This window comes from Lottia gigantea (genome assembly GCF_000327385.1).
Source record: "Lottia gigantea unplaced genomic scaffold LOTGIsca_15, whole genome shotgun sequence".
NCBI lineage: Eukaryota > Metazoa > Mollusca > Gastropoda > Lottiidae > Lottia > Lottia gigantea.
In genome coordinates, this window is record NW_008707797.1 from 3040028 (window position 1) to 3063917 (window position 23890).

Below are 23890 nucleotides of genomic sequence, written 5' to 3' on the forward strand. Positions count from 1 at the left end.
AGTGAAACACAAAAAAAATTCAAAATGTATTGAGCTTGTAGTAAATAAACCAAGTACTAACAATCTAATTGAAACCTGAAAAACAAAACAACATATTGGCGAAACATTGGTAGCAGCTAATAAACTTTTTATATGATAAAGTATATCAATTGTAAGTGAGTAAGTATTTCATTATGCGATATCAGGTGTCTATAAGAGACGTTTTTCCTACCTCATGTTAACTACTGGTTACGGAACCTTTTAGGACATGCAGGCTTGTTACTTGTGAAAATAGTCAAGCAAGAACTAGATTTACTGGAAGGTAAAAATTGGTGTGCATTACATTCACAATTATACAAAAAACATTATCAATCTAGAAATGCTGGGCACAACCATTCTTTACTACCTTGCATATATTAAACATAATACACATAGAACTCTTTATCTAACATCTTTACCTGAGCTAATAAACTTAATAAAATCAAATCCCATGATGCAATCGTCTTGTCAGACTTATAGCTTCACATGGACTGAGATTTGACCAATGGATTTAGGCCGTACCTGTTGTTATTTTAACAATTAGTAAAAACAACAGGGGGCCAATATCAAACACACACTAAAACATTTCAGCAATTTTTCTTAACTCTTTCTGAACGAACGTCAACTGATTGAACACCAGTGACGTCCATTAAAAAAATCCCTAACTTTGAGAAAACTATCAACTATCTTTCATGGGAACATGGACATTAAGTTTTCTATCAAATTTCACTTTTTTGTTTATAAAATAGTCCTCATCATTGGCTCTCCATTTTTCTTCGTCAAATTCAGGAAAAAATAATTTAATTTCTCTTTTCGCTGTCTCTTCAGAATCTGAAATAAAATTTGTAGCACAAGTTAACAAAATCATTATCTTTCCAAATGCCTTTTAACAAAATGAATAAAAATGAAATGAATGGAGTTGTACGTCCTACTTTTCAACAAAATGAATAGACACCACACAAAACATGTAAGCACCTTGCTAATATCGTATTTGTCTAGAGACTGTTGTCAATTTTAGCAGCTCAAGTGGAAATTGGTTCAATATATTGTATAGCTTTTATATCTAAAGAAAATTAATGCTGAATCTTCCGAAGATTGTTACATTTAATCTTTCAAGAGTTATTTCCCTTGACACACTAAAGGGAGATAATAAAATACAAATTTTCAGAAAGCTAAAAACTGCCCAATAAGAGTGGACAATTGGAAGGCATCACACATGATGGTGATGAAAGTAAAGAAATACCTGAGCCATGTGTACAGTTTCTGGTGTCTGTTAAACCAAATTTTCCTCGTATAGAATTAGGTTCTTCAAAAACAGTTCTAGAATCACAAAACAAATAAACTTCAATCTTACATGACTTAAAACCATATTCTTAACAATGTAGAAAAAATATGGAATAAATCAGTATCAATTCAGAGCAAGTATGCCACCCCCTCAAAAATAAATTAAGAATTAGGCACTTAAATGGAGAAATCAGCTATTATAAAGGCATCTTCACTCACTTCAAAACTTTAGTTGGTCCCATCAGTTTCCTCCATTCTTTGATACAATCTTCTCGAGCTAAAATATGGGCCCAAATACTTCCACTGTAAATAAATATAGCTGAAGAATTTTTGTTTTATAACAAAAACTTTTGGGAGGCATGACCATGGTCAAACAGAGCATAAAACAAAGCAGTCTTTGATCGAATTGTCAGAGAAGTTAACAAGAGACATATATTAGCAATATGTATAGTTTATAATTCTAAAAAACATAAGCTTATAGATTTGATATTTATACATCAAATTTGATATAATTTGGAATGGTTTACTGCTTAGATGAGTAAGAATTGAGGAAATATTATTAGAAATAGAACAAAACGCTTTATTACCTATTCATAAAGTTCACAAGTCTGTTGTGGAAGAATTTTCCTAAAAAAGAAAATAAAACTATGAACCATCAATATAATACAGGGGAAAGGAGTTGAGAGTCAGCTCTCTGGAAAAGAAAAATTAGACTAATTTCCTAAGCAATACCCTTGTGTTTATGTTTACCCATCCTGAAACACCAGGCCTTAGCAGACAATCGATACAAACTAGTGCTATTAATTACAAAGTTCAGACATCCATGTAAACATATCCATAGAACTAGAATTGCTTTTTACAAATATTAGATGTCTTTCTCATGTTTCAGTGATAAAATGGTTAATGAGCATTGTGGTACCACCAAAACATTCACCTGGAGTCTCTATTCATATTTCTACTGCGAAAATAGGTGTAAAAATACAAACCTTCATGCTCTTTGTAAAATGTTTCTATCTCAGACTGGGCCAGTTTCATTTTTTTACTTTCGACAAAATAAAATTTCTTCCTTAATATCATGCTTTTTATTTCCTGAAAATATAATTTCAAACTTTGATCATACACAACACTGTCAGTTCTAAACAGTCGACTTGTTAGCTTCTTCTATTCTGTTCGTATCAAATGTCTATTAGGCAATTAGGCATATTTTCACCATCAATGATTATTCATCTGCTGGGCAATTGGGTGGGTTAGAATTCTCCTCAAGTAAGAAACAATTCTGATGCCTGGGCCTGTGCCTGTGCCTGTGCTTCTAAGAGTCACCTCGATCACAGATCAGTATCATGTCTCAGCATGTCAAACATTGTTGAATTCAGATCAAGTGAAACTGAAACTAGTGAAAGGAAGGGCACTTTTAGTATAGAAATGTCGCGATGTTTCTTTACCTTTACAATGTGAGGTCGTGCAGTGACGTCTGGCTTTAGAATAGCCAGTGTCAGTTGCAATCTACTGCACGACATTGTCTTTGATAGCACACGAACCACTCAAAACAAACTTTTCTTCGTTCTCATCGTTTTGATCAACTTTCGTCCGCCATAACCGGAAGTTGTTGTCTGCTACAGGAATTATTAGGCGTAGTAATAATTTTGTTTTAAATTTTTAAAGTATGAGTTTAGCTCAAAAAACGTGTTTATCTTTCATTTACATCTTAAAATTGGTTTTCAAAACTCACAAAAGTTTAGGATCATTTCTTGATTTGACGTCAGCAGAAAATGAGGAAAGATTTCTGAACTATTTGTTACCGCTCATTTACCTCATTTCGAGATGTTGTTAGGCTCCATGAATGGAAAAAATGTAAATGTAAACTTCTACACAACAGACTTTGATTATACCAAAATGGAACTACAATTACCACAATTTCGGTGGATCATTGTTTTAATCATAATATCTGTTAGTTTATCTGATTCGGAAAACAGTTCAATTCAATCGGATTGGCCAGAAATTGATTGTAAAGATCTTTTACTCGGACAGTATCCTTTTTACTTTCGTTTTAGCTTTTCTATTATAGCTTTTCATCTCGCTGATCAGTAGCCCAAGAGTTGGGTACCTGATTTCCACTATTGTGCTAAAGGGACAGATTTGTCAATATGTTTCTGTTCTTTCATTAGACACAGTAGGTTTAATGACCTGATTTGATTTGAAGAATACCATATTTTATATAATTCATTTGATTATTTGTTATTTTCTGAACCAATAAATAAGATACTTCTGTGATGACCCAGTGATAGATTCAGAAACTCAACAGGCTAAAAACTGTAGTGAGCAGACTAGAACAGTTCAGGGTAGGTTTCATCGTAAACATATCATACTCTTCTTATCCTTTCTTCTGATATACTATTTAGTGAGGTAAACTCTTCCTCCTTTTCTCACTGTCACTGCCATAAATTAATAGTCAAATTGTCAAAACACTACAATATTGTATTTTTCAGTTGCCTGTAGACCAGCTCCTAAAATATTCTGTAGTGGACAGCTTCACAATGGTTCAACGGTTGGTTTTCATAAAAATATATCCTGTAAATGGGTGTAAGTATTGTTTATTTATTTGCCTGATTTTGATTATGAGTAATAATCAAAGGTTTATATCAAAATTTTGTATGAAACAGCTTAAAAGAAAAAATGAACCCTATTTTACAAGGATAACCATTTAGACTCATAGATCTGTTCTTCCAGCTGGACCTTGGTCAAACCTCTTGGCAATGATCTTTTAGGTTTTATCCATGCCTATTTACAACTGAGTCAAGTGGAATAGTGAGGAAAGATGACTCATTGAAGATCATCAGGCTTTCATGAACTGACGGATAATAAAACCCAGGACGTAAAGATTCAAATTTTATAATTTTAACTTTAAATATTTTATCAAGTTATTGTTTTATTTCCAGGAGTGGAACATCATTTGAAACAGCCTTGTTATTGTCGGTGTTTCTGGGCATGTTTGGTGTTGATAGATTCTACTTAGGTTATCCTGCTATAGGTTAGTCAGTTACTCTTGGACAATTAGACTCAAAAAGACAATAGTTATTCATGTATATGTATATATTTTCTTGACTGTTCTGTTTGAATCCATGGTCTTCTCAAAAGCTCCTACCCATCATATATTTTTACTGTGTTATCATTCAAAAACTACACCTTTTATTAAGTCGGTCCCTCTTGGTAACTAGACAATTGTAATAAATCTATGTCTATCTCCTGTTCTAATGCATGGTCTGGTCAACCGTTACATATTTCTACTGAGTTTCCCTTTGTCTGGTAAACTTGGTATTTGGGACTGAGGTAATTAATATTCATGATGTAATATAACTAGAATTTAAATTTATTTCAGGTTTATTAAAGTTTGGTACTCTAGGTTTCATGTTTCTTGGACAACTAGTTGATATATTACTCATAGCTACACAGGTAGGGTATGAGTTTTGTCAGCATTGGATGAAGGGGTTAGAAAGTTGACTCTCATTGGTGGCATCTGTGAAACACACCAAAAAATGCAATGGATAACTTGAAATCTGTAAAATTTCACTTTATGTTTTAATTGAACACAATAAACCAAGACTACAGTATGTATTTTAAGGATACATCGACAGTTAAGTTTGAAATTGAAAGATATGGTGAATATTCGCTTCAAAATGTCTTTTTTAATTTTTTATTTCATTTCTGTTTTTAGACATTAAAACCAGCCGATGGATCAGAATATATTATTGATTATTTCGGAGCAGCCATTGCTAGAGTTGTCATGGATAATACGACATATTTAAAACCTCAACAATGATTGGACGAACTGGAATTTTGAACTGTAGAGCGACATTCCAATTATGAAAGAGTTCAGTTTTGATTGATTGTTTGGAACTGGACATAAATGCTAGAGAATTTTGAACTGTAGAATAACATTCCAATTATGAGTTGCCAAAAAATTGAATTGTGATAGAGTGTGTGGAACATATTGTTCCATTGGACAAGAACTCGTAGTTGCTGTAGCCACAAGCGAGCAGCTCCTGATAACTCGATAGCTGGTTTGAGGGACTGACATTGAAGAAGTGTCTAGCTGTTGTGATGGGACAATAACCCAGTGTGATATATGTGTGGTATCGTGTGGTACAGGTTTTGTACGTTAAGGAAAACGCCACTGTTCTGACAAAATTTCCCTTAGCTAACACTGCATGGCATTGCCAGTCTTCATTAGTGGAATCAGGTGCAGAAATTTAAGACATACAACATCATTTCATTTTGGGTATAGTATGTAATTGCAGTATATTATTGATATGTTATCAGGCTTATAACAAACGATATTGACATGAAAATCATATGCTGATAAACTTGGATTGGTGATTTGTGTCAGAACCTGTGTTACTGTTGGAGCAGTGCCTTCTTTCATCTTTCCTTGAACAATAAAGATTTTAATTCATATTCATTCCATATTGTAAATACAACTCAATATCTTCCTTCACTGTAACATACTGTATAATTGTGAATAGAGTGCGCACCCTTTCTAACAAATTTGGAAAAAATCTTTCACTGTAAATAATACGCAAAAAATCTTTCTTTGTGTTCATTTTGACTTCATTTCTCATCTGATATTCATTTCATTTGTTCATGTAAACATGCAAAAAATAAAAGTGAAATCCATCTATCATAAGAATCAGTTGGTAGACAGTTGGTAGACAGTTGGTGCTCGAGTCTGTCCCTCCTGTAATTGTGGTGGTGTCCCGCTAGCTAACAGAACGTTCTATGGACTACATGTATATCCTTCTCTGAATAAGAAACAAGATTGTTTTTGTAAACAATATTTTATTCAAATAGAAAAGGATTGGGGGACAGGCTTTTGTCTATATTACCCCTCTCCCAGAAACAAGATTGCTGTTGATGAAAATGAAAGTTTATTCTTCTGTAATAATTTTAGTAGCAATATCACACAAGAATAATTTCTGGAAAACTGTGATCACTTTATCTGAAAGTACACAACAAGTTTCAAATTATTATAAAACGTAAACCTTCCGCGTTCTAGACATTAACTGCAAGAAATATTTAAGTAAAACTCTCAGAAAATGTAATTAACAAATTTCTCAAGATTTTGGTAAAGTTTTCAAGCACCAAAATTTCCCAAGTCACAAAAAAGCAGACTGCCACTTTAAGGCACACATCAAGTTCTCGATGGGAAAGAAACCTACCACTGAAAGTAACAGCAAGACCACGTCTCCACCATGTAGTTTTAGTAATCCAGTAGACAGGAACACCTAGTGATGTTATTATGATACCAGGTAAGAAGGTGGCAGGGTCTGAGATGATCGCGACTAGGATAATACACCCATAGGCTAGTAAATAAAACACTGGAATGATGGTTGGAGCCTGGAAAATAACATGATACTTTGTGTCGGACCATATTCCTTTATCAACGGTACGATGATAATGACCCGTGATTAATTATCGTACCGATGTTAACGGAACATGGCTTTGAATTGTCTTCCGACAACAAATCTTTAATCTTTAAATCTTCCATTAGCAGGCATTAAATTGACTTAAATAGGAATGTCAGAATGCAGGAGAGCATATCTTCAATATAACATTCTAGGGGAAATGGCCCCAAGCAACTTATGCCCACGGCCACCACCCATCTAGTGGAGTCGCTTAAGAAATACGAACATATCACAGGTGTTGTATCTTACTAAAAATGTTTTCTCTGTAGCAGGGTGGAGTCTTCGTAACCTAAACATTCCACAAATAGCTAATATTTCTCCACAGGACCGGAAAAACGAATAGGCACCGAGTATGGTCAGGACGTCATATATACACATATATAGTAAGGTAAATATAGCCTGGAATATATTATTACAAAGAGTTACAGCCCTTGACTAAACCTATATGGATTATCGTATATGCATAGAGTAAAGTAATTATAGGCCAGCCTGAAAAATTATAAAGAGTTTCAGCGCTTGACTAAAATGATATGGCACATCTTATAGACGGCGAAAAGTGAGTGTAACTTGAAATAAATTAGTGAGTTACAGCCCTTGATATAAACAACAAGCTAAGATGATTGTCAGGTGACACCCAATGGAGCATTCTACGAGGTAAGAATAAAACCCAAAACAAAAAAAAAATGTGGTGGTCTGAAAAACAGTAGTTTTCTGGTCCCATGGCATAAAACTCAGGGAATCCCCCTCTCCTTGACCACCATTGTTGTATAATATATTATAAAAGTTACCAGAACTATTATAGAAGGAATTGGTGTTCTTCTCTCAATATGCAACATACTTAAAAATGTAGGGAATAATTCATCTCTACCTCCTACAAAATTTATTCTGAAATTAGAAAAGTTTAAACCTGTCATAGCTGTTGTGTCATTAGACTGTAAGCCACAGTACTGATTAATTGTGTATTGTGTTCTGATATTTACTTAGTTACTTCCCTTGTTGTTACTTCCCTTGTTCAACTCTTCTTCATAGAGTCAGTCATGTTAAGTTAAATTAAACAAGTCATGATTAATATTTTAGTGTTGTAATTATCCAAATACACAGCAATAGCCATTCGGAAATGGGACCATTCGTAGGAATACCGTACCAAGCATACTTTGTTCATGTACAGATTGCAGGACTACGCTCATCACCTGTGACCTAATAAGACCAGATACGGCAATATTAGTTCTCAAATTTGAAGCTTATGTGCCCATCTCTTAAGGAAAACGCAAGGGTCCTCGAGTTAAAATTGTATTGCTTGGTGGACAACCGTCTTATTCTTTGAGCAGTAATTTCATTAAAAGAGAACACGTCTAAATCCGAAGCAAACGACTTACTCAAAGAGCAAGCGTCTCATCCAGTCAACAACTCATTAAGTTGAACGGTGTAAAAACTGCGGGCACGTAACTGACTATAAACTGTTCCATTACCTGGAGGCTGTAAACATAATAGTATTTGTTATCCCCCCTGCCGAGATTCCAATACACGCTAGAATAATATATTTACCAGGTCCAAACAACCTTTCACAAAACACCTAAAATAAATAAATAGCCAATACCAAAATCGAAATTACCGAACTCGTATTTTGACTTCCTTAGTTATGCTCTAGACATTACTATACTAGTAGACTAAGTGCAGGAACAATGTTTGAGACTACTTTAGCAGGGCAAGCTTGAAGAATATTGGTCTGAGTGGTCCAAGGGACACAACTCTATATTTGGAACTCTTTAGAGAAGGAGGTTAAGAACTTGGATAAGAAGGTCAAGACTGCACGACCGCACGCTTGATATGATCTCTGATGTTAAACCCCCGAGAACTCACGAAACATCATAGCTCGCCCTTTTGTACAACGGTTCAAGGTTTTTTGCTCCTTGACAACCCTTTCGACCAGTTAATAAAGTCAATCTTATTTGTTTCGTATTCTTAGATTGTTCCGGTAGAGTTATGTTAAGTCGACCTAGCTGTAAATGGGTGGGGATAATCAAAGAAAGTTCAATGCCAAGAGGTTTGGCCAAGGACCAGCTGGTAGAAAGGATCAACCTTACAGGGACTGTGAAGAGGTTTTCTAAATTAGCAAATCGACGCTATCTGTGTCCCCGATGCACATAGTCATAAAATATTTAGAAAACCTCTTTACAATCCCTTTAGATGGAAAAATAAAAATCCCAACTCGACTTACCACAGCGACTGCGACCCCAGACATAATTTCTTTATTGGTGAGGATGGTATGATAAGCTACATTCGCCGTCAGATAAACTACTGTAGATATAGTGAATCCTATTAGTATGGATAATGGTATGTTTCTGAAAACAAGAAAAACAAAACACTATCTTTTCAAATATAATTTTTCCATATTCAATGTGTATAATCTTAAGACGCAGTAAAGACTGTTAAGGGGTTAACTGCATAGAGCCATAGGGCCAAAATTTTTCAATTCAAATTCATCGTAACAAGGCCTATTCTATAACATTATTATTTGCCAAAACCCGCTTTCCATACAACTCCCCAAAAAGGCTTTATATAAGAGATGATGTGCGTTCATTGCTACGAATCTGAATCTTATACGTGTCAACACCCCAAAGCTGTGCTTCTTAGCCAAGAGTCGTAGCAAAGTCGTAATGTTCTATCATTCTTACGAACAATACTCTTGACTGATACAGCATATTGCGGTGGGGGTATCACTTATCAACTGACCGTTTTGGATTTGATATTTCTTCTGTAGCTGTTGTGATATTGTCCCTGAAATAGTACATTTTTAACAATTTTACTTCAATTCTAGTATTGTTATCTCATTCTAAATGGAGAGTGCGTCGGCTTCATTAATACGAAAATTGTGGGGAAATCGTGTTGCTCAGCGTTCAACAATATCCATCCATGCTTTATGAACTTCATTTAGGATTTTCAAAAATTTAAAAGTATATTCGTATGCTTACTGCCACGTATTATATTGTATTGTAACTGAGCTGGTTTCACAGCAAGTTGTTTTTTGCAGTGTCAAGCACTAACAAGCTCAGAGTTTCCCTTGTATCATACTATTTAACTACAAAATGACCGATAACTTACCAGCCGATATAGGCGTAGGTACAGACGTAGATTGTTAAGACTATACTCTGAGGTGATATAGTACCGTCAGTTTTCCATGCATCGGAGAAATTCTCAACATTTCCTGAAATACCAATCAAAAATGATAGCCCGGGACCATTTCTCATGTAAGAGTACAAAAGTGCGAAGTTTTTTCTCCGATCAACATTTAAGAATATATAGTAAGAAGAACAGGAGAAAAAAAGACTTCAAAACAATTTCTTGCTATTTCAAAACCCTCCACAGGAAGGCTTTCTTTTAGAATTTATCTAAGTACTATAAATTCCCAATCGAGCCCAATTTGATAAGAAAGCTCAAACCTTGAAAAAGATGAACTAAACCACTGATTACGATAACAACCAAAGCTGAAACTTTACAAACAGCTGCTAGAGTCTGTATAGAACCTCCCCAACTTACACTGTAACAATTTACTGCTACTACAAATCCTACAAAATATAAAATGAAGAAATAAGCCTATTAATCCAAATGTAGTGGTAGAAACTAATAAAAGATTAAGTGTATGAACAAATACAGAAGTATATTTCGGAATTAAATGAAGTGGTTTGTTTCGATTGAAGATTTGCGAATTTAGCCAATCAGAGCCCCGCTTTCAAGGACCGAAAAACTGTCACCTACCTATAATAATAACTGCTGTTAGAAATTTAGAAGAAGGAGGTGCTATGTGAAAACACCCATAAAAGAATGGACTGACGATATATTCAGCTGCTGCAAGTGACCCTAGGAGAGTGGCCAGAGGTCGGAGAAACACCACCTGACTCCATAGAAACGTGAAACCCGCCACATCCCCAAAGGCTTCCCGAATGTAGGTATAGGTTCCGCCTGATTTTGGAATTCTTGTACCTGGAAGTAAAAGACAGATTTTTCAAAACGGATGCCAATTTGATTCACAGGAATCAGCGATTTTATATCAGTGTTATTTAATCCACACCACACATCCTCCCAATCTAAAATTCGGCGATATTGATGTGGAAATCTACATGAAAAAAATATACGTATTAAAAATATTAAAACAGAACCTAAAAAAAACATGTTGTTACTCAGAGCGATCTTCAGACAACTGACCAATTTTCAGCCTGCGTTCCTACTGAGGTTAGACAAGGGATTATCAAAGCAGGAAAACATTTTTTTGTCTTTTGGGCAATCATTTCAATGTTGTTTCTACAAACATTTCTTTATTCTTCACTTGTAACTACTCCATTCTCCGAAGCTGTACAGAGGGATGGTCAACTATCCAAAATAGATTCGATTAAAACTCACCGAATTCAGCATAACACATTGCACCACAGTACCCTAATAATGCGCAAAATACCCATATAGTTAGGGAGATTCCTATAGATGATCCGGCCCCTTTTAAAATAGGCGCCGGGCCGATAAAAATCCCGACTCCTATAATTCCACCCGTGATATAGCTAGTAGCTTTTATTAATCCCAACTGTCTCTTTAACGATGGCTTTTTCTTTTCTTCTGGTAATGCCATTTCTCTTGATAACTGCCCCCTTGGCCAGTGCTTCCTTGTACACGATGTTTTATTCGCCTTTAAAAAGGATACTAGAAAATTTTGAATTTTAACTCAGATTATTTAGAAGCGTCACTTAAACGTCGATGATGTTATTTTCTTGTTTAGAGCTGTCCCCACTGCCAGTGCTTGTACACAATCTTTATTATCGTCCAAAATTAGGAAATTTTCGCTTCTGGGTCGCTTAAGATTATTATGATTTTGACACAGAAACAGAATTTGAATACGAGCTTTTCTATTTATCACCTGCGTCTCTGTAAATACTATTCTGACAAATGTTTTTCAATCACTCTTAAGACATTTTTCCAGAATTCTTAACATAAATCTAACAACTTTCGAAACATGAGTTGTCAGAAGTTATTTTTTACACGTCTTCTAATTCCAAAGGAATCCCAGACAACTAGATCTTACGACCAGTTAACAACTGAACTTATTAAAAGTAAAAATGATAAATATTACAGGTGTATTTCCGACCTCCGATGTCGATAAAAATGCAAGAACACGTTACGCTGTGATGGTGCATATACGGTTATATACTTCTACGATAAAAGCTGGGTAAATTTCTAAGGGCCAATTCCAAAGGGTATGTTTCGAGTGTTGTTCCTTCATGCAGGGGTGGGGGTGGGGGTCACCGGGATTTTCTAGGACTAAATTAAATCAAACCCAAACAAGAAAATATGTGATGTGTACCAATCCTAAGCAAATTCATAATATCCAATATACAATATCAGTATGCCCTTTTCCATGTTTCCAATCGCATTTCCGTCAATCATTTGGTGTGTGGAGGGTAGAGGAAATGAAATGAAATGAATGGAGTTTTACGTCCTACTTTTCTGCACCATGTGGGCTAATGAAGACGGTGGAGGGTAGAGGAGAGAGAAAAAATTGTCTAAGGGCGCTCAAAGCACTAGGAATTTTTAGGGCTCTATGATAAGAAATTTGAGGCGGAGCCACCGACACCAATTCAGAGAGGTGTTAACCCCTCTTTGACCCCCTTCCCTGTCTCACTTTGTAGAAACGCCACTCTTTTTTCACCCACTTAATAAAATATTTAACCCAATGATCCGCGTGCTAGATGGGGAGATAATACTGAATATCAGACAACATCAATTGATTCACTGGTCAATAATAGAATATTTTTATTTATTTATCATAGTAGTGTTTATAACCATATACAATATAAAATAATTAAATATTCACAAAGAGAATGTAAGAAAAATTCTAATGCCTGTGCCAGTGCTGTGCCGGTGTTTGCTTTCAACACCTAATACCTAGGCCCGCAGCAAGAGGTATGTTAGGCCCCCCTCCCCCTTCCTCTATCAAAATTTTCTCCCCCTGTAACATTTAGAATGACTTGTTGAGTCGCTATAATTCAGCCACTCTCAAAACTTTGTTAATATGTTGTTATTATATAATGCTGGTATTATAGTATCATCAAAGACCAATAGCATTGTGGCGCTATTACTAGTGGTATGGTAGTCATGTGATCAGTTCGGACGCAATGTTAGCGGGCGATTTCGACTGTAATATTCATATCCAATCAGAAGACAAAGATATACTTACCGTTCAAGAATATAAGTTCGGCCATCCTTTACGACTACATTGTATCGACTTGACACCGGAGGCTACACAGAGTAGTACATCATGGCGTTCGTTTCACGACTTGTAAACAACAGAAAGACTCTGTTATGGAATTTACTGCGATCACAGACTGCCTGTATGTCAGGCACCCCGGCCCCCATCACATCACCAGAAGTAAAGTATGCCAAGGTAACGGTTGTGAATTTTGTACTTTTGTAACTTTGTATGAGTGTTAACTGTTATGGTTATTAGGCCTACTTTGTCCTACATTGGTGCTTATATTTATTTTTCCACTATTATAACTGTATATTTTACAATGGCTAGTGCACAGTTGAGGGTGCATTACATTGTGTAAAAAACATTGCTCAGTATTAAGTACTGGTACTAATTGTTAAATTTCTTGTAAAACCCATTTTTTGAATATAATATTTGAAACTTCAAAAACAAACTAGGGAACAACCAGCTAGGTCAATTGGTCAGCTGTTGATCCTTGGCCTTGACCCATACATCATAAGGGGACCTCTCAGCTCGTAGTCAATAGGCAAATTTTTATTCCTTTAGTCATTAAAATTGGTTAAAAATCGATGATTTAGTCTTTTGATTAATCTGTTAATTTTGATTTCATAAGAGTTTAGAACATGTTATTAAGAGTTTAGCAAATGGTATTAAAATTGATATTGACAGTTTAGCAAATCATATTGGCAGTTTGGGTAAGCAGTGATAAAATGTTGTATTTATTTACTGCGAATTAGTTGATCCATTTGATATATCTATAACAATTGGCATCTTAATAAGAATGGCTGTTTACCATCTAAAGTGGGTCACGGGAGGGCTGGCCTGTTTTCTTTTCAAGTTAATACTTTTCTCCTTTCATGCCTGAGTAGGCCTTTTCTTTGTAACCTAAATAGGCCTTATTTACTATTGGCTACTTGAATTGCACTAAATGTGCTCAGCATATACTATGTAAACACACAATATACAAAATACAGTTATACATAGAAGATAGTAGATTCTTATTCAGTGGCGACTGCAGACTCAAGAAGGGGAGGGGCAGTGGCTATTACAAACTTCACATGGCAAGGGGTCAATGCCAATTTTTTTCAAATGCGATTTTTTGTGCAGTTCTTGTAGTTCTGAAGACTATTAACATACATTCAAGACCAAAATCAAACCCTAAAAACCATGGCCTTGAATGGAATTTTAGATACTAAATTGACTATAATCATAAGCTGAATAATCTTCAGACTTGAACACACAGTATAAAATGATATCTTCCTGGGAAATCATCTGACCAACTTTACAGATAGGAGGGAAATCTCTCCAGTCTCTACTCTCTATTATGTTTTTTAATGTTCCGGTGCATGGACATTATTAAGGTGTGGAAGTGAACTCTATGAAATGCACAGCTCCTCTTGAAAAGACTTGTTAGATATACAAAAAGATAAGCTTGCAATGATAAAATATTTTTACTGTTGAATTTACTGTTAAAATACTGCTCAATACATCAATTGTAGAGCGATATAGAAATACCACTGTTAAAATGGTGCTCAATACATCAATTATAGAGTGATATAGAAATATCACTGTTAAAATACTGCTCAATACATCAATTGTAGAGCGATATAGAAATACCACTGTTAAAATAGTGCTCAATACATCAATTGTAGAGCGATATAGAAATACCACTGTTAAAATACTGCTCAATACATCAATTGTAGAGCGATATAGAAATACCACTGTTAAAATGGTGCTCAATACATCAATTGTAGAGATATATAGAAATACCACTGTTAAAATGGTGCTCAATACATCAATTGTAGAGCGATATAGAAATATCACTGTTAAAATAGTGCTTGATAAATTAATTGTAGAGTGATATAGAAATATCACTGTTCAAATAGTGCTCAATACATCATTTGTAGAGTGATATAGAAATACCAGTGTTAAAATAGTGCTCAATACATCAATTGTAGAGTGATATAGAAATATCACTATTAAAATACTGCTCAATACATCAATTGTAGAGCGATATAGAAATATCACTGTTCAAATAGTGCTCAATACATCATTTGTAGAGTGATATAGAAATACCACTGTTAAAATAGTGCTTGATAAATCAATTGTAGAGTGATATAGAAATACCACTGTTAAATTAGTGCTCAATACATCAATTGTAGAGCGATATAGAAATATCACTATTAAAATACTGCTCAATACATCAATTGTAGAGTGATATAGAAATATCACTATTAAAATAGTGCTCATTACATCAATTGTAGAGTGATATAGAAATACCACTGTTAAAATAATGCTCAATACATCAATTGTAGAGCGATATAGAAATATCACTGTTAAAATACTGCTCAATACATCGATTGTAGAGTGATATAGAAATACCACTATTAAAATAGTGCTCATTACATCAATTATAGGGTGATATAGAAATATCACTATTAAAATAGTGCTCATTACATCAATTGTAGAGTGATATAGAAATATCACTGTTAAAATACTGCTCAATACATCAACTGTAGAGTGATATAGAAATACCACTGTTAAAATAGTGCTCAATACATCAATTGTAGAGTGATATAGAATATCACTATTAAAATACTGCTCAATACATCAATTATAGAGCGATACAGAAATATCACTATTAAAATACTGCTCAATACATCAATTGTAGAGTGATATAGAAATATTAAAACAGAACTTGAATTGTTATTCGCTATGCGACCTTCAGACAAGTTTATCTAGATATTGATATGATAAAATCATTAAAGCATGAAAGAAATATAGATGAAAATTGCTAAAAATGACAAGCTTTGATTTTATTCATCTTCGCAATGTCAACGGACCTCGAAGTTTGAAAGTACAAAGTTCGAAAAGCTTGACACTGTGAAGATTTGGTTTCATCAAGACACTTACCTTTTTCTATTTCTGTATAATTGACATAGCCATGCACCCCTCACCCAAACCAGCAAATACAGCCATGGGAGGCCTTGACAGAAAATCTGTAATCTAATGTTTAAAGTCTTTATATAAAGGGCTCTAATTGGCTGTCTTTGCTGGGGTACCATCCAATCAAATCACAACATTCCATGATAAAAGAACAGTGGCTATTGCAGTCAAGGTATATTGATATTGTGAAGATGATGTTAGCAAGGGTAAGAAAGGGCAAAGTCTATACTTTGATATGGTTGCCTGCACTTGTTGGATAATTAGCATTTTTAACAATCTTGATAAAAGATGCTATAGTGAAAATTGTGCCTTGAAGTTCATGTATACAAAAGATGTAATTCAAATTTAAAATTAAAATGAAAGGGATTGTGGGTGTTATTTGAACTTTTATGTTTATCTGGGACAATGATCACATCTATTTGTATTAATTTTCAGCTTCTGCTGATGATTACTTTATATGAGGTTTAGCATTTGAGCTGTGAACACTATTACTTATTGGCTTGGCTAAAAGAATTATCATTTATGAGACTAAGGTTCGCTTGGTCAAAAAAAGTTTAAAACCTCTTTACAATCCCCTTATGATAACATTTCTTGTTGAAAACAGCTTTAATTTGGTTTAATGTAGTTTTATCAACCTGTTTAGAAAAGTGATTATGATTATCTAACTATCTGTGACAAACAGATCAAGGCTGGTCTGATTCAAGGCTTAGTACATGATGTACTGTGATCAAAGTAGACCACAATCAATCTTGTATATATATATATACTGGTACATAAGTACTGAGGAACTCATCATTATAAGTAAGGGATAGTAAATTATGAGAATTTGAGATCATTGATAATGAAATAAAACCATTCTTTCAGTCCATGTACTTCATAATGGATTTACAAACCCAGAAACTCTCTTAAACTGAAATTTATGATCAAGTTGGCAAAGAATAGTTGTGTGCCGGAACAATTAAGACCAGTGTTATGAGACTTTGAAGGTCTCACAAACCATTCACATATGTGGTTATATTTTTCAGATTTTCATCAACAATGAATTTGTGAATGCAGAAAGCGGGAAAACATTTCAAACGATAAATCCATCAACAGGGGAGGTAATTTGTGAAGTCGCTGAAGGAGATGCAGTAAGTAGATCTGTAATTTGCCCCCCCCCCCCCCCCTACTCTATAAGAAGGTTTGCATCCCACATTTGTACCCCTCTTCATTTTCAACAAATTTTAAAGTATTATTTCAATTTTGTCCCAAAATATGTGTCAGAATGCACCAAATTAATTCAATTTTTTCGAAAATTGTCTTGGGAGAACTCTCTCAGAAGCTCCACGCCTTATTGAGGTAATCTGCCCCCTATTTCTACCTTGGATCCATCCTTTCTAATTTGATTATCAAATTGACTTGGTGAGAAAACTTGCATCTTCACTTTTATCCAATGTTCAGAAAATATCATAGTAAATATTAGATCATATCTTACTTAGAACTTAACTCTGGCTGTCAGTCAAAATGTCAAAAAAGAAAAATATAGCATAGATTTAGAAAAAAATAGGGTTTAAAATAATATGTGATATCTTTTCACAAACTACTAGACGTTACTAATATTTCTGTAATGCTCTAGTTGTTGTGAAATATTAAAGGGATTGTAAAGAGGTTCTCTGAATTTTGTATGTATATTAGGAACACTGATAGCATCAATTTGCACCATCCTGATTTTCAATCAGACATCTGTGGTTCCTGCAGTTCCACTAAAACTAAGTTTTTGATGAAATCACTAATGATATCTTTTGATTAGTGATGTCACAAAACGCTTAGTTTTAGGGGAATTTGCAGTAACCATAGTCAGAGGTCTGATTGAAAACTGGAATTGTGCAAATTGATGCTATCAGTGTCCCTGATACATAAAAAAATTAGAAAACCTCTTTACAATCTCTTTAATATACTGACTTTATCTTATCCAAGGCTGATATTTTTATAGAAATATTATCTTTCTTTTTTGTTATCAGTTGACAAACACTGTTAATATTATTCGTTAAATTGACCCCTTTTCCAATTTATTTCTTTGAGTAGACAAAATTAAAAGACAAGACAATCTACTAATCAAATTGAATTGTAGGCATACATTTTTCTTGTGGATTTTCAAATAAATCTAGAAATATAAGACACTCTCTACAGTTGTTTCAACCTTGAGTAACTGTAGACTATTAAGTCCAGAAACTGGATCCATTGTATCTTACTAATAATATTATTTTGAACGGAATTATTATTTAGAATTTATTTTTATAGAAGTCATTTGCGAGAATGATCTGTAACTTATCTCAGTCTATAGCTAGAACATTTTCAATTGTTACTAATTTTTATGAAATGTGATTATGAAAATATAAATCAATCAGCCTAAACTGAAATTAGTGCAACTTATGGTCGATTAAAATGTTCAAAACCAGGTCAGTCAATGAAAATGTGTTCATATTTAAGTATTATCTGTTTTCAGGCCGATGTAAATAAAGCTGTGAAAGCAGCCAATCAAGCTTTTAGATTAGGGTCGCCATGGAGACGATTGGATGCCTCAGAACGCGGAAATCTTCTATACAGATTAGCAGATTTGATAGAGCGAGACAGAGGCTATTTAGCAGTAGGTACTTTAATGAATTTATTGCCTTCATGTTAACCCACATCTTCACAATGCCAAGCTATCAGGAACTGTGTCTAATGCCTTGACATCATTAGACACTTTTCTTTTATCAATGAGGTTTGTATGGATTATAAGTTAGCAAATACAGCCAATCAGAGATCTTGACCTGAAATCCGTTAACAATAAGCCATAAATGTTTACACAAGCTTCATGAAAAATCTTCTCTATTGCAGTCTCTAGAAACACTGGATAATGGCAAACCCTATAATGTGGCTTTAGCAGCAGATTTAGGACTGGTTGTCAAGTGCTACAGGTAATTTGTTATTTCACTGGTCCATTGGACATTAAAGAATAACATAATACAAGGTATCTTGGCTTAACCGCAGGCCGCGAATTCGTGAAACGATTTTAGCAGTAAGATGTCTTAAGGCCTTAACATCTAACACTGTATCTAGGACATCCTAGCGCTAAGATCTTTCGAGAATACGTGGCCAGGATTTCACAAAATCCTAACTTCTGTGGATTTTAATGTTACAGTTTTAAAGGTAACTTTCTTAAAATAAGGATTTTATCCTAGTTAAACTTTTGTGAAACAGCAGCCAAAGTGTATAACATTTACTCTCTTTGATCTTTCAGATACTATGCCGGTTGGGCCAACAAAAACCATGGAAAAACAATTCCGATAGGTCAGTCACATTTCTTTATTCTTGGCTTGGATATCACAAAGCCAACCTACAGGGTGTGAAGGGAATGATTGGGATCTCAGCAACCTAAAGGGTGTGTTTTTGTTTGGTATACAGTGAGTTCTTAGGGAAAAACCAGGTACATAATATGTAGTTCCTTCAACTAGAGCGTGCAAACCTTGTATGTCCGAGATTGATTTCAGGATCAGTCTTTCTGGAGGGTGCAAAGGATGGATGTTATTTTGATCATGTCTCTCTGTCAGCCTGTCTAGAGGGTGTCTATGTAATTATGATTGTGTGTCTCTATTTACAGATGGTGATTTTTTTGCATACACCCGTCATGAACCAGTTGGTGTTTGTGGACAGATTATTCCAGTGAGTATCTTTGTCTTGGGTCATTGCCCCCACTTTTGGCATTCTTATCTTTGTAGAGTTTGGTGCTAAATGTTTTAATGGTGTAATTTGAATTCTCAGGGACCTGTTGGATTTGACAGGAAAACTACGTCCTAGAATGGACATAAAATTTAAAGTCTCAGACTTTGTCAAAAGAGTCATCAGTTGGATTTATCAGGAGCCAGGACTGAAGAATATAATCTCTATATAAGATTCTGTTTTTCAGTGGAATTTTCCATTATTGATGCAAGCTTGGAAGTTGGGACCTGCTCTGGCCATGGGAAACACTGTTGTCATGAAAACTGCCGAACAGACGCCTCTTACTGCCTTACATGTTGCTCATTTAGCCATTGAGGTAAGTCAAAAGCTTTTTCAAAACATTGGGTGGGGGGTGGGGGGCTGGGGCTGAGATGTTTTTGATTTCATACTTAATGTCCAACCGAGACTGTTTTCAGCCGGTCATATTGAGCGGACAAACACAAATGTTACCTGTATCAGCAACCCAGGTTTTGAAGTGGTTTATCTTGATTGAATGATTCTATTGGTGTGTATTTCAGGCTGGCTTCCCACCTGGTGTAATTAATGTTATCTCAGGATACGGACCAACTGCTGGAGCTGCCATCGCTAGACATAATGATGTAGATAAAGTGGCTTTCACTGGATCCACAGAGGTAGGTTGGGTAGTCTCTTCAACACATCTCTAACTATTTCATATGTTTCACTTTAATAGGTAATCTTCATGTAATTTCTTTGAAATTGTTTTGTGGAAAAGATCCACCAAGTTTATCACATAGTATGATATTATCAAAGGAATACAATGATACCATATTTTTGGAGTGTTACAATTTAACGTTTTTAAAAATGGTTAAATTATTGAATTGAAATCAACTTGGATGTTGAGGTTAAATCTGTGAAGTGCCACAGATGGCTGAAACTAAGCTCAATCAGCTGATATAATATAATAGTCTATATTTTGTTATTTATTTCAAAATTATTATTTTCAGGTTGGTCAGATTGTAGCAAAATCAGCAGCAGACTCGAATTTAAAAAGAGTGACCTTAGAATTAGGAGGAAAGAGTCCCAATATTGTCATGGCAGACGCAGACCGTAAGTAGATTTTTATTACTCTCCGACAACAGAGAGCTCGGAATTAATTTTTTGCTGTCATTTCACAAATATTCATCATAGAATTTTCATTTGTGCAATTTGTCTTCAGCCCACAGAAATAATCAGAAGTATTCTAAAATTGTGTATTAGGGACACTGATTGCATCTATTTGCACCATTCCAATTTTTAGTCAAACATCTTTAGGTCTTGCAAGTTAGTAACCATCTGTCATTTGGCAGCTTTACAATAGTCACGTCATAGTTGATGATAAAAGAAAGCACAAACATCTGACAAAATATTGAATGATGCAAATAAGAGCCATAAAGAAAAAGTATAATTGGTATTTTCTTCTCACATCAGGCACATTTTCTTTAATAATATTCAAGTTTGTCTTCCTTTTCAGTTGACTATGCCATAGAACAGTCCCATTTTGGATTATTTTTCAACCAAGGCCAATGTTGTTGTGCAGGAAGTAGAGTTTACGTAGAAGAGAAGATATATGATGAGTTTGTTGAAAAAAGCACCGAAAGAGCCAAGAAACGAACTGTTGGAGATCCTTTTACTAATGTTGAACAAGGACCTCAGGTAGAGTTACCTACCTTCTCTTGATTATAGCTAATAAAAAAGTTAAAATGATAGAAAACAAGAGAGTGAAATGAGAGCTTGTTTGCTGAAAAACTTACTGACAATTCTATTTTCTGCAGATTCATAGATATAGTAGGGTGCAAAACCCAATGCTTTTTCAATTTCATTACAGGTTGATAAAACCAGTAGGGTGTAAAACTCAATGCTTTTTTAATTTCATTACAGGTTGATAAAACCAGTAGGGTGTAAAACTCAATGCTTTTTTAATTTCATTACAGGTTGATAAAACCAGTAGGGTGTAAAACTCAATGCTTTTTCAATTTCATTACAGGTTGATAAAGAACAGTTTGATAAAGTGATGAAGTATATCAATATAGGACAGAAGGAAGGAGCCAAGATGACAACTGGAGGAAAACGTGTGGGTGATAAGGGATATTTTATTGAACCAACCATATTTAAAGATGTAGGAGAAAACATGAAGATTCAACAAGAAGAGGTCAGTTATATAGAGTGTAAGGTAGTGTTAGTTGTATCAGCGGCCCTGCAGAACATCACTGCCAAAAAATGAGCAGGGAAATGAAGCAAGAGCTGGGGTGTTCTGGGAGCAGGTTCCCCATGAAAGAGTTTGAAAATTGCATTTCATGTGGTTGGAAAGAGTATTATTTCAAGAACGCAATACATACCTCAACAATAAATATCAGTCAGGCGCATTAATTTTCACCAATTTAAGATACTCTGTGAAATATAGAAAAGATATATATAGAAATAGTGAGGTAAAATTCCTAGTTTGAAGTATTTCTAAAGGAATTTTGTGATATGCGTACATTTCTAGTACTTCTTCTGAACACTATTTACATATATTCAGGTTGTAAATCAACCCCCCAAACTGGCACACCTGTCCCTTTAAAGTATTAGTATCAGACTAATGCTGATAATGAGAGTGGTTAACTAAATTTTGGGGGAATTAGATAACAGGAACCACTGAAAAAAAGAATGGCGTGGAAAATGGCCTATAAGTCTCCAAGGGCTCAGTGGCACTAGAGGGGGATTGGGGATTTTAAATTTTTAAATGACCTGTGTTCTGAGACCCCTCTGGCTTCTACTTGGTCCTTCTGTCTAATGTTTCTTAGCAACACCACTTCAGGGCTCCATTGAAATATACACCAAACCATTTATTCTATTTTTTAGATTTTTGGACCAGTTATGAGTATTGCCAAATTTAAAAACCTTGATGAAGTCATTGAAAAGTCCCACAACACAATTTATGGTTTGGCTGCTTCTGTCTTTACCAAAGATTTAGACAAAGCTTTGTACCTGTCCAACAGTCTACGTGCTGGCACAGTTTGGTAAATATTCTGTTACAGAAGTTTACCTCCCTTGTTTGCAGTCAAGATTATCCAGCTGTTTTTACTGGAGTATGTACCCCAGTCATACATCTGCAGTCTTCGTAAATCTACGATGCCTTGAATCAGATACTTGAGAAATAATCCTGAAATGAAAAGTGTTATCATTTATTCTGGGCCAATTCCACTAAAACTAAGCATTTTATGGTGACACTAATCAGGAAGGGTCTTATGTGATAAAGCATATTTAGCGATTAGTGATGTCATCAAACACTTAGTTTTAGTAGAATTGCAGGAACCACAGATATCAGCTTGAAAATTGGAATGGTGCCTAAAAAATTTAGAAAACATCTTTACAATCCTTTTCACACATATAGATATTACATAAAATACATGAAAAACATGCTTCTATTCAGGGTGAACTGTTATGATGTGTTAGATGCCAGTGTTCCATTCGGTGGATACAGAATGTCTGGAAATGGAAGAGAACTTGGTGAATACGGTTTAGATAACTATACTGAAGTGAAAACAGTAAGTTAGATACATGTATTTCTTCCTTATTCTCCAACTCCAAGAGCTATCCTCAGCTGGAGGTCAAACTGCATTTTTTTTCTGATATTTTTTCGCTTCCAGTGTAATCCAACAAGTTTTCTACTACAGTCACATTCTAATTTCTTTATTCTAAACCAATCAAAGTGTGTCATGCAGAACCGTTTAAAGATAAAATACTGAATAGTAGTATAGCAAAACACGGGTAGACTGTCATGCTCTGTGCTGGGTTTCGCTATACTACTATTCAGTATGTCATCAAGACGCAGGCTTTGAAAATAATGAAATTAGAATGATACTGTAGTAGAACAGATCAGGTAACAAAATGAAAAGAAATTGTAATCAAGCTTTTGAGTCTTATCCAAAAGCTGACACTACCAAAGACAAAAGAACATTTGAGCTCAAAAGGAAGAAAAAAAGCAGTTCAGATTGTTGTGTTTTCTTGCCTAAAAAAGTAAATGAGAGCACTTTGTTTTCAACTTTGACCTGATGTCTATTAGAAATGTAACACAAAATAATGACAGTATAACTGGATATTTAGCTCTCTGAAGCAGTGCTTTGACCCAACCGACAGGATAAAGGGAAGTAACCCCAATTTTTTTTTATTTCAGGTCACAATCAAAATACCACAGAAGAATTCTTAG

At 34.8% G+C, this 23890-nt stretch overlaps 4 protein-coding genes across 4 annotated transcripts; 2 read left to right on the top strand and 2 right to left on the bottom strand.

Annotated features, from left to right (window-relative positions):
* Positions 1 to 697: 697 nt before the first annotated feature.
* LOTGIDRAFT_112601 (hypothetical protein) lies at positions 698 to 2819 on the bottom strand (the record flags this gene model as incomplete). Its single annotated transcript, XM_009050529.1, has 6 exons — positions 698 to 849; positions 1262 to 1338; positions 1522 to 1605; positions 1890 to 1929; positions 2289 to 2391; positions 2745 to 2819. The coding sequence occupies 6 exons, from the start codon at positions 2817 to 2819 to the stop codon at positions 698 to 700; spliced, it is 531 nt and encodes a 176-aa protein (XP_009048777.1).
* A 333-nt stretch (positions 2820 to 3152) lies between these two features.
* Positions 3153 to 5978, top strand: LOTGIDRAFT_157945 (hypothetical protein). Its single transcript, XM_009050530.1, has 6 exons — positions 3153 to 3329; positions 3562 to 3641; positions 3789 to 3882; positions 4239 to 4330; positions 4679 to 4752; positions 5015 to 5978. Exons 1-6 carry the CDS (start codon positions 3196 to 3198, stop codon positions 5117 to 5119), a joined length of 579 nt encoding a protein of 192 aa, XP_009048778.1. The 5' UTR covers positions 3153 to 3195; the 3' UTR covers positions 5120 to 5978.
* Positions 5979 to 6224: 246 nt separating this feature from the next.
* Positions 6225 to 11379, bottom strand: LOTGIDRAFT_157946 (hypothetical protein; the record flags this gene model as incomplete). The annotated part of the gene is made up of 11 exons (XM_009050531.1): positions 6225 to 6295; positions 6516 to 6693; positions 7011 to 7160; positions 7550 to 7646; positions 8231 to 8334; positions 8980 to 9103; positions 9495 to 9539; positions 9864 to 9966; positions 10202 to 10327; positions 10518 to 10742; positions 11160 to 11379. 11 exons carry the CDS (start codon positions 11377 to 11379, stop codon positions 6225 to 6227), a joined length of 1443 nt encoding a protein of 480 aa, XP_009048779.1.
* Positions 11380 to 13137: 1758 nt separating this feature from the next.
* LOTGIDRAFT_177987 (hypothetical protein) lies at positions 13138 to 23890 on the top strand (the record flags this gene model as incomplete). Its single annotated transcript, XM_009050532.1, has 14 exons — positions 13138 to 13188; positions 16986 to 17090; positions 18446 to 18586; positions 18820 to 18899; positions 19223 to 19272; positions 19583 to 19644; positions 19889 to 20017; positions 20220 to 20333; positions 20667 to 20769; positions 21173 to 21354; positions 21686 to 21850; positions 22543 to 22700; positions 23114 to 23228; positions 23858 to 23890. 14 exons carry the CDS (start codon positions 13138 to 13140, stop codon positions 23888 to 23890), a joined length of 1488 nt encoding a protein of 495 aa, XP_009048780.1.